The 16547-nt window shown below is 43.1% G+C and overlaps 2 protein-coding genes across 3 annotated transcripts in view; one reads left to right on the top strand and one right to left on the bottom strand.

Moving 5' to 3' along the window:
* The window catches only part of slc25a26 (solute carrier family 25 member 26), a 21150-nt gene extending 4701 nt beyond the window's left edge, over window positions 1–16449 (bottom strand). Inside the window, exons 1-8 of one of the 2 annotated variants that reach the window (XM_085924051.1) lie at window positions 16308–16449; window positions 14822–14978; window positions 14047–14165; window positions 10662–10766; window positions 10526–10573; window positions 2181–2225; window positions 1204–1273; window positions 234–298 (exon numbers count right to left, since the gene is read on the bottom strand). In XM_085924051.1, coding sequence (XP_085780177.1) covers window positions 234–298; window positions 1204–1273; window positions 2181–2225; window positions 10526–10573; window positions 10662–10766; window positions 14047–14165; window positions 14822–14978; window positions 16308–16340 — 642 coding nt within the window. In that variant the 5' untranslated portion in view covers window positions 16341–16449. Of the gene's footprint in view, window positions 1–233; window positions 299–1203; window positions 1274–2180; window positions 2226–6098; window positions 7922–10525; window positions 10574–10661; window positions 10767–14046; window positions 14166–14821; window positions 14979–16307 lie in introns of those variants that run through there. The other variant, XM_085924053.1, reaches the window with a different exon arrangement.
* LOC147048890 (uncharacterized) overlaps window positions 8605–16547 on the top strand; it is a 29629-nt gene continuing 21686 nt past the window's right edge. Inside the window, exons 1-5 of the mRNA XM_085924047.1 lie at window positions 8605–8761; window positions 13934–14073; window positions 14590–14667; window positions 14748–14943; window positions 16408–16547. The gene's annotated coding sequence lies outside the window, so the exon portion shown is untranslated. The remainder of the gene's footprint in view (window positions 8762–13933; window positions 14074–14589; window positions 14668–14747; window positions 14944–16407) is intronic.

The raw sequence follows: 16547 nt of genomic DNA, 5'->3' as shown, positions 1-16547 counted from the left end.
CGCCTCTCGGAGACAAGCGGCCTTGAGATGGAAACTCTCCTGACGCCGTCCGCCCCCACAAACATGTCTGCCCAGCACGGTGCACAGTCCAGATGGGATCACAGATGTGTCCCGGTTCTACCTCATTCAGTTCGCAGCCTGTGAGGCATCACCTGACAGGCTTGTTTAAAAAAAGGGCCTTGCTGCGTTGCGTGTGTGCGTATGCGAGAGAGAACAGAGAGACGTTTGCGTACCTTGGCGAGCATAATTCTCGTCTTTGCCACGTCAAGAGGATTGGTAACAAGCGCTGCCACCGCACCTACAGCCAAACACAAATATGAGGTCAGAGCCACATTAAAGGCGCACTGTCAAACACGACATACGTTCGGGTAAAATATAAAAGCAGCCATAAACGGTGAAGCGTCGTCCTGGCGTTCATCGGGTGATAATATGATCCATCTGGGAGCTCCTCTACAAACACACACACATTTTGAATCCATCTGACTCATTCCTCCCTCGAGCAATACTCGTTGACACCTAATCAGGTGATGACCTGAGATGTGTGAGCGTTGCGTGTTTGCTTAGTAGTTGTAGCGGTGGTCGTACTAGTGATGTGAAGTTGGTGTGACAGGCTGACTATGATTCTATTTTCACATATCCTTCCCAATACGGTCTTCGTTGGTTTCCTTCCAACTCCTCTCCCTTCCTCGACAATGGCGCACCTGTCAAATGGGAAGCAGGTTGGGGGATGTAATGCCACCTCCAAATGTTTTTCTATCTCTTGGACAGGTTTTGTCTGTCCCATGTCATTGCACCCTGACGGACTCATAGTCCAGTGCTCAGGAGGTCGCACAGCTGCAGGGACCCATTCCCCAGAACCGGCTCCTCTCATCTCCCCTGATACTCATTCAGGCTGAGATGAGACCATAAAGTCTGATGTGGTTGCTATTCATTGGCTGACATTTTCCCTACTGACAAAAAACAAAAAAAATCAAATTTAATGCTGTTCAGTCTGGAATTGTTTTTTCCTATTCTCCCGTCATTTGTCTTTGTCTCTCCGCCAACCTCTTCAGCGGATTTGCTGTGTGAGTGAGGCTGAGCTTCACCAGCTGAACGAACCCCCCCCCCCCACCCACAAGGCTGGTCTACATTGGCCTTTTCACCTTATCCAACCATGGCTCCCCTTCCACCTTTCCCCAAAACAGCACCCATAATCCGTCGCACCTGCAAAAGCTCCGCACAGCGCAGCTTGCCAAGAGTGGAGAGTTTGACCTCGTCTCTGTGACCACTGAGTCTGCAAGAGAGAGCAAAGTCAAAAGAGTTGATAATAGAAGAGAAGGGAAATGGGAGGGGCAAAGAAGGGAGCATTTTGAAAAGTTGCTTGCTCCGGTCAATGCAGGCAAGTAGGATAGTAGGAGAAGCGGGAGAGATTGAGGTCATAGTTCCAAGATGCACTCAGAAAGAGAAGGCTTTTGACAGCGGGAGACAAAGACACAATTGTGGCTACCAAAATGCAACTGTCAGAAATCAGGACACACACCGAGATACGCACGCACAACGGCTGTGCAAATTAGTCGAACCATTAGCCCCCCCCCCCCCCTTAACATTGACGGAATGTTTGACGGTCCCCTTCCCGTGCCCCCTGAGACATGATGTCACCCCAACAAAACGCAAGAAACCGCTTTTAATGTGTCCGGAGCCATGCAATTAAAGGGGGAGACAGGCCGAAGGCGTGGGCGAGGGAACACATTAAAAAATGAAATTCGAAAAGAAAAGCCAACGAGAGACGGGCACGGGTGGATTTGTAGAACACTTGTTATAAATTGTGAGCAATGATAATGGTGGGTGAAGAACCCATTAAACCGAGATGGGACGATCCATCTTTTTGCTGCCACTAAGGGTTACTCAGCTGTAAATATGTTACAGTGTATTAATCACTGGGTACTATTATAGTAAATGATGATACAAAGAGATAGGACAGATGCGATAATAAAAAAAGAGGGTATTTTAAAAAGATAAATGGCAATAAAAATTGCTAGCAATATTTCTTTTTTTTTTAAAGTGAAGCCAATTTGTAATTTTAGTATTGCACAATTTGACTCTGCGGGCCACATAATATGATGTGGCGGGCCGTATCTGGCCCCCGGGCCTCAGGTTTTATAGCTTTTGTTGTAGACCAATCAAGGAAGTATGTAACGTACCTTTAAATATTCCCAAAGTGGAAACTGCACCAGAGAAAACGGAATCTGAAAAAGACAATATTGGAATCGTTAACTTTGACATGCATGGCGGCGGGGGTCAAGGAAGACCAGGTTCAAATAAAGTGACACTGATCTTTGATGCTATCAGTGTTTGATCACAACAACAAGGGCATCATTCAACCATCTGCGCTTCTCGTTCCGATCTGTTTCATGGCACATCTACACACACAACTGTGTTTATGACATTTCATGAGCTAATTAAACACTTGGTCCAAAGCGAGTTGACCTCATCTAAACAGTCAATCTGGACATAGTCAAACTCAGCGCCGTATCTACAACATCTGCTCTCAGAGCGCGGAGAGAGAAATTGCCAAGCGCTTTGCAAATCATTTACAACTAATTGGAGATTTATTTGGACTTGACAAAGTTTGTTGCTGAATTGGGATTTTTACAGGCGTAATTAGTTGCTCCTAATAGGGCTGTTTCTGTACGACGAGAGCCAGACCGAAGCAAGTTCAGGAGCAGGTCGCTAACAGTTTAGTGAGTTTACTGAGTTCTGCAAGAACGTCCCCACTCAGTAAAACAAATATCTGTCTAGAGGAAGAGTTAAGAGAGTTTCGTGGTAAATACTTGACGTGTGTTTCTTTACACAGCTCATTTCTATCAACTTTGTGACTGTATAGCAAGAACCATAACATTTCTAATGTGTGTGGCTGACTCTGCTCCTCTGTCCTCTCCAGGCAGACAGAAGAAAATTCAGTCCCTCTGTGGAGATGATCTGCAATCTTATTAAATGTAAGTCCAGCCAGGACAATACGAGGAATGAGAGCCCCCCCCCTGTTTTCCAGCTGTGAGCAGGTGAGAGTGGTTTTTTTTTCCCAAAGAATAAAAGCACACTTGTTTTTTATTAGCAGTCCAAAGAGTTTTGCAACGTTCCCAAGCCAAGGAGACAGATAGACTTTCGCGATGACATGCAGAAAGTGGAATTTGAATGCAAAATTGTTTTTGATTATATAGCAGCCTGCTAATACAAATTCTAATACCAATAATAATGATAAAAATGGACAGATGGCTTCTGCAGCCGCACCATATGCATGCTGGTAAAATAGCTGAAACAACTGCCATAGTCGTCTTTTGTTTGACCGAGATGAACATTTTAAAGTTTGAAGCTCACACTCCACCGATCCGTAACAGACATGGCTCAAATTCTGGACTGGCTCCAAATCCTACGTACTGGCTTGGCGCAGACTACAATAAAAACAGATAATCTCTTAAAGTAGTGCAATTATATGGAGTTGCGTCTATTCTGGCAAAAATCCTGTCAAAATAAGGCTCTGCATCTTGGCTACATAGTGAGAACTTTGTTCCAGGAGCTCAGCAGCATCTGCTCCCAAAGCCCTCAAACATCTGTGTTATCCGGCTGGCCCGTAGGGAGACGATTCCACGGCTGGGAAACAAAACGATTTCCCCGCATACGTACCTGCCGTATGGCTAGCTTACATTTTTTTTTCTTTTTGCATGCTAATATCATTGCACTTGATTATATTTCACCTGTTGCGGGCGTGTCGGAGATGAAGCACGAGACGTGCTCGCCGACACATTTTGCGGCTGATGGATCGTGACAGTGCCACTTGCTCTCCCTGTCAAGTTTTATATCCTATTCATACGGAGATGTGGACTGCGTCACTCTGCTAATACAAGTCCAGCTTGTGTGTTTGTGTGTACAAAGTATCGTCGCCAAATGTATTAGCGGGGACTTTATTAGTATTCCGAGAGGCTTCGGCCTGTCACAGGTCCTTAGGCGCTCGGCGGAGGGCAGAAAAACACATGTCAAAATATATTCCGCATGAGCCTGATTGGAGGACAAGCCAGTTGGCTGCAATTTGACAAACGACTTTTAATAGGTCAGACTGCCGCTTGTGCATACTGATGAGGTTTTGAAAAGAGAGCGAGGCAAGATGATGGATGTTGAGACAGAAACAAGAAGGCAAATGGATGAGTAGAGGCGGCCATGCCAGCCGAGAAATGGTATTAGTTTTCTTTCTGCAAATATCTCATCCTCATTTTTTTTTTTTTTTTTAAACGATGAAACTTCTTCTACTAGTTGCTACCTCCTAAAAATAAACCAACATGGTGTTGGCGTATCGTCACAATTGTATCGTATTAAACAATGGGACAGTATCAAGCCAAACAATCATAGAAAGATGTAATCCCCTAAAAATTTGACAGTGACGATGACCAGTCGCCCTGTACCTAAGCAAAGAAAGTCAAACCTTGAAAAGAGATCAGGAACAAGTATGTGCTGAGTCTGTTCCACACTTGCCACCAGATGTGGAGCAAATGATTCATGAGCTGGAGAATGCAGCTGGATCCCATGTTAGTACTTGATACCCAATGACCACTGCAAATCCATCTGTCAAAATGTCCCAAAGCCCTTGGATTTGGAATCCACTGCATGAGTTATGGAGCATTAAGAATTTCAGATGCAATTTATAAAACGAGCGAATAAAATTGGATTGGAAACAATCTCGGGTTGATTTGGAATTAAGATAACGGTTGTGCCGGTGCAGCACATTTAGGTGCATTGAGTCGTTTTCCAATTGCATCACACACTACTTTTTCCAAAATTGGAGCCCTTATTTTATCCGATCCAACTTTTTCTTCACAGAGGGATAAACTCCTTCTGAGAATTCGGACAACATTTTTTTGTAAAGCAACGTATAATGTGTAATGTCATATTAATTGCTGGTGATTAACATGAACTGACTGTAACAAAATAATCATTCTCAAATACTGATGGCTATCTACGAAAAATTTATAATACAAATACAATTTATAATACTCAAATGTGTAGAAACAAGTTGTATTGTGATAATTTTTTTTTCTAATAAAAAATCCAGATGGTAGTCAGATGGGGAAGTGATCAGAAGTGGCCATTGTCATAAAGTCAAATGAAAGTGGGTCAAGAGAAGACCACACGTCTACATTTATCTGCTAATATGACATGATTGATTCTCTTAAGGAAGGATGAACTGTTACAGACATATAATCAAGTTAAAAATGTTACAATATTTTCATTTAAATATAAGTTGTCTAAAAAGTCAATGTTATATCAGTCAATACAATTAAAAGGTTTTACAATGCAAGAAGGCTGAATATTGAGTAGTTATTGAAAATATATAGGGGGGAAATTGGAAAAATATAGAAAATACGTTTCTTTTGTTGTTGCATAATTTCTGTTTAAATATGTATGTAAAATAATACATGAAGAGACAAAACATGTTTATTTTATAATTGTTGTAAATGTATGCATCATATCCGGGGTGAGAGAACACGATGGGGATATCGCGAGAAGTAAACAAAGATGGACGACAACGCAAATGAGGGAGATGGAAATAGAAAAGTGGAACTTTGATCATAGTTGGCAAAAGTGTTCACCAAGGCCGCTTTAGCAAACGTTAACTGGGATCATGTTGGTCGGTTGAGTGAACTATTCAGCAGAAAACCTCAGTGAGTGGAAATTAGCTGCTAATACAGAGACTAATGCTCGCGTATGGACTTTACTGAGCAGTTGGTGACAAGCTAACGTAATAACTAAGGCCTGTCTGTGTGGAGAAACAAAGTGCCAAGATAGATAAGGAGTCTCTGGAGTGGACCAACTGGGAGGATTTTGTCTACTCTGAGTGCTTTGCTGACATCGCCTGGTGGATTTTGGACCCGCCCCTGTTGCTTTCTCCATCCTTGCTGTCAGGAGTGAACTCACATCATTGAAAGTAAGGCACTTATTTATTTTTGCCTTTGGGTGATGGAGCCATTTTGTTTGTGTCTATTCTCTGGCCAGCGATGTTGACCGACATATTGCTGTTGAGTGATTGATTGAGCTCTTAGATTAGGATTGTGTTTATATGTGTAGACAATTTGTGTTTGTCATATCATTTTACAGGTGTGTTTGTCTACTTGGATATTGTGTTATAATTTTGAATGTAAGAGTGGGAGTGAAATCTCTTCAAAGATACATTGAGTAGATGCAGTAACAACAATGAGGACTTTGGAAATTTAATTAAGTTTAATCAAATAAAAAGCCACCTCTCACTTTCCAAATTTGTACAGTGTAACTGTAAGGAGTCTTCACCCTTGAGCGATTGGCAATCGCTCATCTGAGTCTTTCCAGCTCCCCTGTGCTGCACAAACTAGATAGAACGTGTCTGACTGCACTTTCTGAAGAATTCCACCTGACAGTCTCGAATGCCAAATGCTCAACTCCATGTGTGTGTGCGTGCGTGTATTGAAACAAACCAAACCGAAGAAGTTTAAGGAAAGCATCTCCCACAAGCCAATCAAACCACTGTCTCCAGTCGCCTCAAGCTGCTTCATCCTTGCAAATGTCAGTGTGGGGCAGTATTCATAACAAATGAGGACATGTTTTGAGGGAAACGAGGAGACAAGGGAGCTAATTAAAGTCGAGTTCAGCATGTTATGGAATTTGGCTATGTGGCCATTTGCTGACAAAAGGTAGACAAAATTTTAGACTCACTAAAAGGAAGTCTAAATGGTGGCACAGGAGGTGTGATGCGTTTTTGGTGGATTTGATGCAGGCGGATGGATTTGGTGCTGCGTGGATGTTTGTGTGTGTGTGTGGGGGGGGCAGAGTTAGACTGCGCTTTGTATTGGACTTGTGGGAGTATGAAATTACAGACCTGTATGTGTGTGTGCGTGCGCGCATGAGTGGGAACTCTGAATGTGTATGAATAAACATGCCTCTTGATTAATGATTCTTCCTCCACAAATAAGTGAGACGAACACATTAATAACATGGCATCACGCCAATGTAGCCTCGGCCAAGAGTCAATCAACAGATGTTGCCTCAGTGCGTAATTGAGGCACCGGCGCTCCTTAAACGACAGATCAAAACTGAGTTGGCCAGCAGCAAAAACCTCGCCTGGATAAGCGAGCCTAAGTTGAGCGAGGCGATTCGACGGAGATTCAAATCAGCCCGTTGATTTTTCTTTCAAACATGACTTGATCCTTTTAGCACAGCAGACGAGGGGGCAATTTACAAAGCAAAGGTGTATCCATTCCCAACAGTCCAAAACCAGTAAAACCAGTTGCAGGAACAGTTGTTGGCTGTGGTCCTGGTGTTTATCATCTTAAAGAATTATCATATTTTGAATTTTAACTGTCCATGCAAAACTGTGCTCCTGAGAGTATTTGCATACAAGTTGGGTGGGCTATTTCACAAAGTTTGTGTCGTTTCTGATTGTACTGTATTGGGAGGACTAAGAAACAATTATACGGTATTACGATTTTAAAGCTAAAACAGTAAATATAGTGATAGCTTTATATTTTTGCAGACACATGTAAATTTAAAATTGCAACAAAACCACACAACATTCCCTACAGTCAAAGTCCAACTGAGCCTGTTCCAGGAAAGGGAAATGAATGGCTTTGAACTGCTAACCTTGGCTGGTGTTGAGACAGATAATGCTCCTTCTGCAACTGACACTTAAGATCACTTTTGTGCATTGGACATTAAGCAGTGACATCACAGCGTGCCCTTTGACTTTCAGGCATTTTGTTCCAGATGCTGCGGGGTCGTTAGCGCCCCTGCGACCAAGATGATGGCTGAGGAAGAGGTAGAAAAAAAAAAAAAGCGAGGGGGCAGGGCTTCTGTTAGCAGAGGCGAGGCCAAGACAGAGGGACACTTTGGGTTGCCAGGGCAGGTGCAGTTTTTCAGGAGCCTTCTGGGAATAACACAAAGTGCAGGACACAACCCTTCATGTACCCCAAAAACTAAAATCCCAATTACATTCATAAATTCATGCACCGTTAAAAGCCTTTCCCTAGTCTTGTGTTGTTTAAAAAAAAAAACAATCTCTTTAGACAAATGCTACTTATGGACTGCAGTACGTTGTATTAGGTTTCTTGTCTGCTAAACTCAAGCAGAACAGGCATACTTTTCAAGAGTTATTTTTGCATATTGCTGTCGAGGGGATTACGGATCACCTTCAATCTGCTCCGCTGGCACTAAATTCCAAACGATAAGGGCATATTCCTGAAATTCATTTCCTTTGACATGACATCCAATCCACTCTAGTTTCACTTTCCTCCCAGCCTCCACCTACCACAACTCTACTGCTCGACACGATTAAAACCACATGCAGGGCGCCAGAGGTTTTCTGGATGGATTGACGCAAGCAAAATTGCGGGAAGAAAAAACAGCCACAAGCCTCTTAATGAAAACATGGCCTCAATGTTAATGTCAATGTGAACAGGTGGGTGGGCAGGTGCAAAAACAACCACAAGTAATGCCAGATACTAGAATGTGGGAGCGACTCTGAAGGCACAGACACCTGCTTTACAAATAATATCCAGAAATGATGAATTGAGCTTGACATAAGTGTGTCTGTATGTGTGTGATCCATAGGCCTCAAGGGCAAAGCCTTCAAATGCCTTATCCAGAAGAGTCATGGGCTCTTCCAGAGTCAAGTCGGCACCATGCAGAGCACACATGTGCAGGCCTGACAGCGCAGCAGCAGACTTCTGCGCATCTGCCAGCAAAAGCAGCCTGACGCTGAAAACTGGTAAACTACAATTTTTTCTAAATCGGATACTTTTTCCCGATGAGTCTGATCTGATAAAGTATCGCAATGTGTGTGCGCGTGGGAGAATGGCAGGTGCATCTTTAGCGTCATCGCAGATCACAGAAAGTCAGACAACCACACTCGGTCAGGTCAAGTCATGTCAAGGGGCCTTATCACCCAAAAGTCAACAAGTCATCTAAGGCTTCTCTCAAAGAGCAAATAGATGAGGCAACACAGTAGCTAATCTGAATTGTCTTACTGCGTCTAATAATTTGAATAGTGCGCAGTGAGTGCGTTCCATAGTCAATCAACTGGGGCTCAAGGTGCCTCAGACTGTCACTTTCACTTACAGCCACAGTCATCATACCCACGAAACCAATAAAATATCTAATAGCTCATCTCCGACTCATTACGCCGTTCCAAATTGGTGCAGTTTACATCAAATTGAACGTCACCTTACATAGCTTTAGATGGAACGCCGACAGCGTGTAGTCAGTGTAGTGGCTGATATTCCAAACTCAAGAGGGGGGGCAAGTAGAGCAAAGAGAAAATCTGATATCCACTATAGGCAGGACTGAGATTAGCCTGCCACCTTGTGGTACATTAAGATAATGCAAAACATGTTTTTTGTTTTTAGCAGTACTATCCCAATCAATCAATTTTCATAAAGGTTTGTGGTTGTCTCTTGTTCTTTTTTTTTTTTTTTTGTGATTACAAATTCAACCCAGATGTGACAATTTGCCAAAAATGACATATTATGGATTTACGGCTTTTTAACTGTCTTGTATACAAGCCGTTGTTTCTTTTGGACAACCACATAAATCACAGTCACGCGTGTATTTCTGATAAAGTGCCTGAGAGCGAGATGCTCTGCATAATTGACATGATAACAAACAATCCCATCCTCGTGCTCGACCCGCTTGCATCACCCCCTAATGTGCTATCATGCCCATCAGGAATGTCTTCTGAAGGCTATGAAATGGATACACAGCACAGGTAGGACCCCAATTAGTCGGCGGGCCAGAGAGGAGAGCGGCACGCCACAGCTCATAAACAAACTTATCTTGACAGAGTCGCTTGGCCAAAGCAGGGAGATAGGCGGCTTGTGAAGGGGGCAAAGAGAAAACGGATTACCTTCCCGACAAGCGTCAAAGCCAATCACGGCACGGGATCCTTTGCTGTTCCCGCGCTACGTATCCCCGCTGCCAACGCCGCGATTCATCTGCCCGTGTTAGTATGCACGCAGGTCGTGCGCCGGGCTACAAATGTATTCATTTATTCTGAGTCCCTGCGAGAAATCACAGTGTCTTGTTGTCCTTTTCTCCCCCCCAGCTGTCCAGATGGAATTTGCGTGAATAACATCAGTTTAGTGAGGCAGAAAATAAGTACAGGCTCGCACAGCGGAGGGGGACTAGATTACGCCCTCTCCCACCTCCATACCCAAAAACAAACAAACAAACAAACAAACAAACAAACAAACAAACAAACAAACAAACAAAAGAAGACAGAAAGACAAAGTGTCACCTTCATATACTTCTTTGTGTGTCTGAACTCTCCCATATTTGCTTCCAGAGTAGCTGGAGTAGAAATCAACTTTGATATTTCACTATCGTTTTTAGACTCAAGAAAATCAAACGGTTGTCGGATTCAATTATTTGTCATTGTTTTGCTGTTATGATGCAAAGTACTTGATAGAGTCCTTAGTTTGATAAACATTGGTACTCAGTGTAAACATAAGGAATGAGAAAAGAGAAATAATCATACCTCTCTGAGGACTGTACTGCTAAAGCCTCTGTACAAGCCTCGGACACCCTGACAGGAAAGAATACAAATGTGACAAACAAAACGGAATGGCTGACAACAACAACAACAAAAAAAGGAGGGGGCTCTATAGTTGTACCTCTTCCTTGAGTACGACCACAAGCGTGTGGTATGTGCTGAATGATGTCGACACTTGCGTCCTTTGCTTAACCACCTCTGCGGGCACTCGGATCAGACACGCCACCTACAAGATGGGAGAAGGAGAAAGTTTAGGGAAACTCTCCAGTCAAAGCAGCAGTTACAACTGTTTTACTGCCATAGTTCAGACAATTAACATGGCAGAACAAACAGCAGACATGTCACTTGAGCGCCAGGTCAAAAGGTCACCAGGCATACTGTGTCAGTATCCAAACACGCGCTGCCATCAAAATTGGAACACCCACGAATACGTTACGTGGCGCTTGGTTCCAACTCATCGACCATATGTCAAAAGCAAAAGCTAGACGTGACTATCCCATCTCCCCAAAAGGGGCTGGCAAAGCTGCCCACCTGGCGACTAGACTTAGCCCATCGGTGGCTCCAGCTAGTCCAACAGATGTCGGAGTGCCGCTGTCACTCTCTCCACTACACAGAGGAAAGCGTGAGCAAGCAGTTGCAATAAAAAAAGAATTGCGACTCTTCTCACTTCCTTATTTAGCTTCAAGCTCGAACAAAAGTTTGAGGAGATGGTCCCTCGAGGATATTGCTATAAAAAAAAAAAATGTGAGGGGGTAAAGGCAATCCCAACAGCTGTTAGAGGACTCCAGTCACAGACAAAAGGGTGACTTGGGAACAAGTCTGTGATTATAGGGAAGACGTGACGTGATGAGTGTGCAACGACAAGCAACAGTTGAACAGCTGAAGCATGACAAGTGGCTCGAAATGTAATTCATTTATTGTTTGCTGAGTGCGTCTTTGGATACCATCATGTGAACTTGACTTCAGTGGTAGACTCCCAATCTCTGGTCAGGTGTTGAGTCATTTTAAGCATGGAGCAATAGCACCACCAAGTGGTTAAATATCCACATGCCAGCCCTTATAATGTCAGCTGCGGTCATCTTCTTTTTTTTTTTTTTATACCAAGTAACCGTTTATAATACATCGCATGACATGTTTTTCCCAAAAGCAATCTTTCCTAGAATCAAAGTAAGGAGGCTTAATAAAAATAAAGTGTTCCTGACAAGTCATTGCTGATTAAATTGGACTGAAGTTGAGATCTCTTTTCTTCTCCTGTCACTGCAAAGGTGAATTCAGAAATTTGATCGATCAATTTAAACAAATAGATTAGGGAAACTGTTTATTTGGAAGTTGTTTGGATAGATGATGCAATATACTAAAACCAATCTTAGATCAGTGAAAACGAATGTTAACGTGACAGGCAAACTGCTGCAACAGATGGGAAATTATCAACACTTTTCCCAACTTGTCTGCAAATATGATTAGGACATAACATGACACGACAGTTTATGTATATTCAATTAAATGCAAACAAGGCAGAATAAACACGTGGAACTTGTTCATTTGTGGGAAAACCTAATTAGTTCTCTGCTGTTTAAAATAATAATTTGGGCATTATTATGATCTCTCTGAACCACATCCATTAAAACCTTAAAAAATGAAGTAATGGGGAAAAAAATAAGACGCCTAAGATGGGTGGAGAAGCGGGAAAAAAAACGGGTCATGCAGAAAAAGGCAAGTTATGAGGACACGGGATGTCTCCCAACTTTGAAACAACAGCCAATAAATCAACAGAGCGTAGCGCTGCGCTTCGAGGCAGGCATGGATTATTTCTCAGTGCCAACTTCAAGTAGCTGCCAGTTTTACCATCTTCGACTCTCCACTATATTTTCCCGTACACCCTCCCACAGATGTGAGGTAAGAGAAAGGGTACGGCGGGGCGGGTGGAGCGGCGTCAGGATGCGAAAGAAGGCCGCTGCCGCCCGCCTTTGACAAATGAGCTTTCACACCAGACGTCGAGTGAATGGGAATGAAGATAAATCTGATCTAATGGCTGGATAACAGCCTGCTCGAGCCTGACAGCCACCATCATCTTACACATTCTTTATGGCAGCGTCACCAAGATGCTGCAGGTTGGTGTGTCCGTGCGTGCGTGTGTCTGCGTGTGTCGCAATGACTGATTGTTTACATGTGAGCCCTTCCTTCACACAGGCTACTATGGAAATAATTATTAGTTATGACAAAGATTTTAGACGTCAAAGAATTTTGAACATCATGGTAACCAATTACTTGCTCGAGTCATAAATGAGCAAACAAATCCTTCATTAGATCGTAGTAGAAAGTACAATCAACTTGTGTCACCACCTATTGACAACAAAATAAACCGTAGCTTCCTGCAACAAAAGAATATTTCCATAGTATGTCATTTGAATTATGGCAACAAAACGTATTGAACTTACCATATAAATAGAACACTAAAACTAATATAAGATTTATCCAGCTGTGTCCTTTAAATATTTTGAATTTCGATTTTAGGATACATTTCTTACTTCAAGAAACTTTAGTCGAACAAAACGGATCATTTGCCTCACACTCAGTTGCTCCACTAACACTTTAATGACTGCTTTCATCACATCCACACCAGCCCAAGCTCACAACAGACGTTCCTTGCAATAATAAGGAAGACTCAAGAGACAATATGTGCTTGCGATTGCATCATCGTGCCAACATTTAGACATCGGATACGACTTAGCGCTAAGGTAGCCTTTTCTCGGCCAAGCCCGAAGATTACTCTTTTGAAGCGCACGCATGCGGAAGGCCGACTCAAGTGGGCTACAGAAACTGCTCCGCTCCACATTGAGGATTTCCATCTTTGATGTGCTCAAATCCAGAACAGCGGGAAATGGGTGAACGCTAGTAACAAACTCGGCCTCACCTTTCACACTTATCTGGCTTTAGCCACGAACAAAGAGTTGAAACCAAGTGCAATTTTTTTTTTTTAGGGGATCATCCACTCCTGCAGTGATGTCTCTGTTAGAATGATCGTTGTGACTGAATTTGCACTAATGGGAAAGTCAACCGCGCGAGACTCCGCGGGGACGCAGACCTGCGGGGAATATAAGACAGTTTCATAAACATGCAAAACTTGGGGGAAATTACATCCATCGAAAAGCCATGAATACAGAAAGCCTCGTGGCGTGGTATCGCAGGGGGGGCATCCCCTTTTTCTGTACCCCCTATCCCTCTACTTCTATGCTTTATGCCAATATGAATACCCGTGGCCCACTGAGCATGACTGTGAGAGTATAGGTAGAGGAAATGACACTGCTCTTAGCTTTCAGTCACCGGAGAAATCGGAGCTCCCGGGGGCCGGCACCATGAATTAACTAATGAGATCGTTTTTTTTTTATCCAGCAGGGGAAATAAATACGGGGATGGCCCGAGAGAGAGAGAGACACCCAGCTGGACCTCAAAGGCAGAGAGGAACGAACTGCATGGACAAATACAACAGCGGCAGTCACACTTACCGTCTCACCCAGGGAGGCCGCCAGCATGTGAGTGACTGAAGCCACCGATGGGTCTTTTAGCAATCCGCCGGAACCAAGGAGGGACTTTGTGCAGTCATAGGTGACAAAAAAGGCAGCGGCTGAAAGCAAGCAAAGCCGCCAAGTGGTCAACCTCAATATTATTGAATTTGCTTCTCAACAGTTGACTGAGCTCACTGGTGGGGATGGTGGTTGTGTGAGTTGCATTTGCAAAAACACAAAAGACAGGAACTGCTAGGGACATCAGCGGCTATGTTCAGTTAGTTGTATATAGATAGCATCAGGGAATCCTTTTCTGTTTCATGATTAAAATTACAGATTTTTTTTCCCCCCCAATATTTTCTATTAATTTGGGGTGTTTAGGGGTTTTCAATGCATTTCAATGGCAGTGTCAATTGCATTAGATAGCTATGAGATAGCGAAAATCCATGTCCTATTGACTCCACTTTGTCCACTGTTTATTCTTTTATTTTGTGGCTGAGGTATTCACTCATTTTTTTTTCTAACCTTCGTGGATAATAACAGAATGCTAAAGAAACGACTTCATTGGGCTTTCTAAACAGTTAATGACCAGAGGTGGCAACTCAACTACTCGACCGGCAGGTAAGCAAGCTCATTTACCTACTGTTTTGAGTACAAGCGCCCGTGGCTAAAGACAAACTGGCAGGCTTTTTACTTTTCAGCACCTGGATTTGCCGCCTCTGTATAAGATAACAGTACAACACAGTGCTTGCTGCAATCACCCTCACTGTCTTACCACTCGGAAATGAGCCGAGAGCAGCAGATGGGACCCCTGCATAGATGCCCCTGAAGCCCCCGGCCCTGTAGAAGCCTTGCTGGCTCTGCAGTCTGGTCTTAATGGTGTCCAGTGGGAAAAGGGTGAGGTCCACACACATGCCAGCACACCCTCCAGCCTGGGAAACATAATAAGCACTGTTAAAGCTACAGTCCCTTTTTTAATTTTTAATTTATTTGCTTAAACAGTTGGTTTGTACAGGGCATCATACATTTTACTTGTCTCTTTCTCTTCTAATATAAAAACAAAAACTAATAAACAAACAATCTAAGCATTGTAATACAATGATAATAACTGAAAGACAAACTGACATGTCGTGTCTAGACTCTAGATGTAATACTTTTATTTTATTTTAGCAAGATCTGCTTCACCTTGCAAGAGGAGTCCGGAAAATTCATCACTAACACCACAAAAATCCTATGAGGATAAAAAACGGATTTTTAAAAAAAAAAAAAAGTTGTTAGTCTGACGACTTGTTAAATAGAGTGTGCAAAAACCGCACTTGCGGGGCAGGACCGCAGGGTGAGGAGTGTCTTATAATTAGACTGGACACACCCTCAGAACACACAATTCACAATATGTTGCTTTAAGTAACTGATATTTGAGAGAAAACAAAAAAGGTGCTAACATGATAATAATAATAAGTGCAGTATAAATATTCATTCATTTATTCATCTTCCAAACCATTTATCACCATAGTAATTATTAATTGTTTACAGATCAGATGGTATTCTTCCATATAATGGAGATTATAAGAATATCCAAAGTAAATTTGAAAATGCACTTAATTCATTTTATATCTTTGTTGTATTGTGTGCTATCTAACTACGATTAGTAGCTGTAGTGTAAAATTAAATTCAAGGTGAATGTTAAAATTCGGTAGATGCTAATCATTTGGTTTTACCATGAAAAGTATTAATCTTAATCTCAAATTATAAATCCATCTATTTTCTGTGCCGCTTTGTCCCCACGGGGGTCACGGGCGTGCTGGAGCCTATCCCAGTTGTCATAGGCGGGGGACACCCTGAACCGGTTGCCAACCAATCGCAGGGCACACAGAGACGAAAAACCATCCGCACTCACACCTAGGGGCAATTTGGAGTGCTCAATCGGCCCACCGAGCATGTTTTGGGGATGTGGGAGGAAACCGGATTGCCCGGAGAAAAACCCCGCAGGAACGGGGAGAACATGCAAACTCCACACAGGGAGGGTCGGAGGTGGAATCGAACCCGCACCCTCTTAACTGTGAGGCGGACGTGCGTCACCGAGCCGCCCTGTTGTCATAAAAGTAATCCCGAAAATGTTCTTTGAATCTCAGCTGTAAAATAATTCCCGTCTTCTTTCGGTAATTGAAACTTCCAATCAGTCTGCACTAAGACTCGGTTCAAACATGTTAATTACGTTCATTTAAATACTGTAAAAAGAAAAAATACAGTGCAATTCATACCACGAGGGACGCGATGAATTCTCGGCTCTCCATGATCCGCTTTCAGTGCTTCTGATCGCTCGCCTGACAGGTGCCACTAAACTATGCTCGTGTTTGGCAGGGGACGAAAGAAAAACACGCCCGTTTAGGGCGCCGCCATGTTGACTTCCGTGTTTTGTCTACGTCACGGTCACATGACACCAAACGCCAACAACAGCGACAGGAGGTCAGTCTCCCCGGATGCAGTACATTCAAGGAGCA

The sequence above is a fragment of the Syngnathus leptorhynchus genome, chromosome 11 (assembly GCF_054491065.1).
Source record: "Syngnathus leptorhynchus isolate UIUO chromosome 11, UIUO_Slep, whole genome shotgun sequence".
Taxonomy (NCBI): domain Eukaryota; kingdom Metazoa; phylum Chordata; class Actinopteri; order Syngnathiformes; family Syngnathidae; genus Syngnathus; species Syngnathus leptorhynchus.
This window is presented reverse-complemented; position numbering and strand designations above follow the sequence as displayed.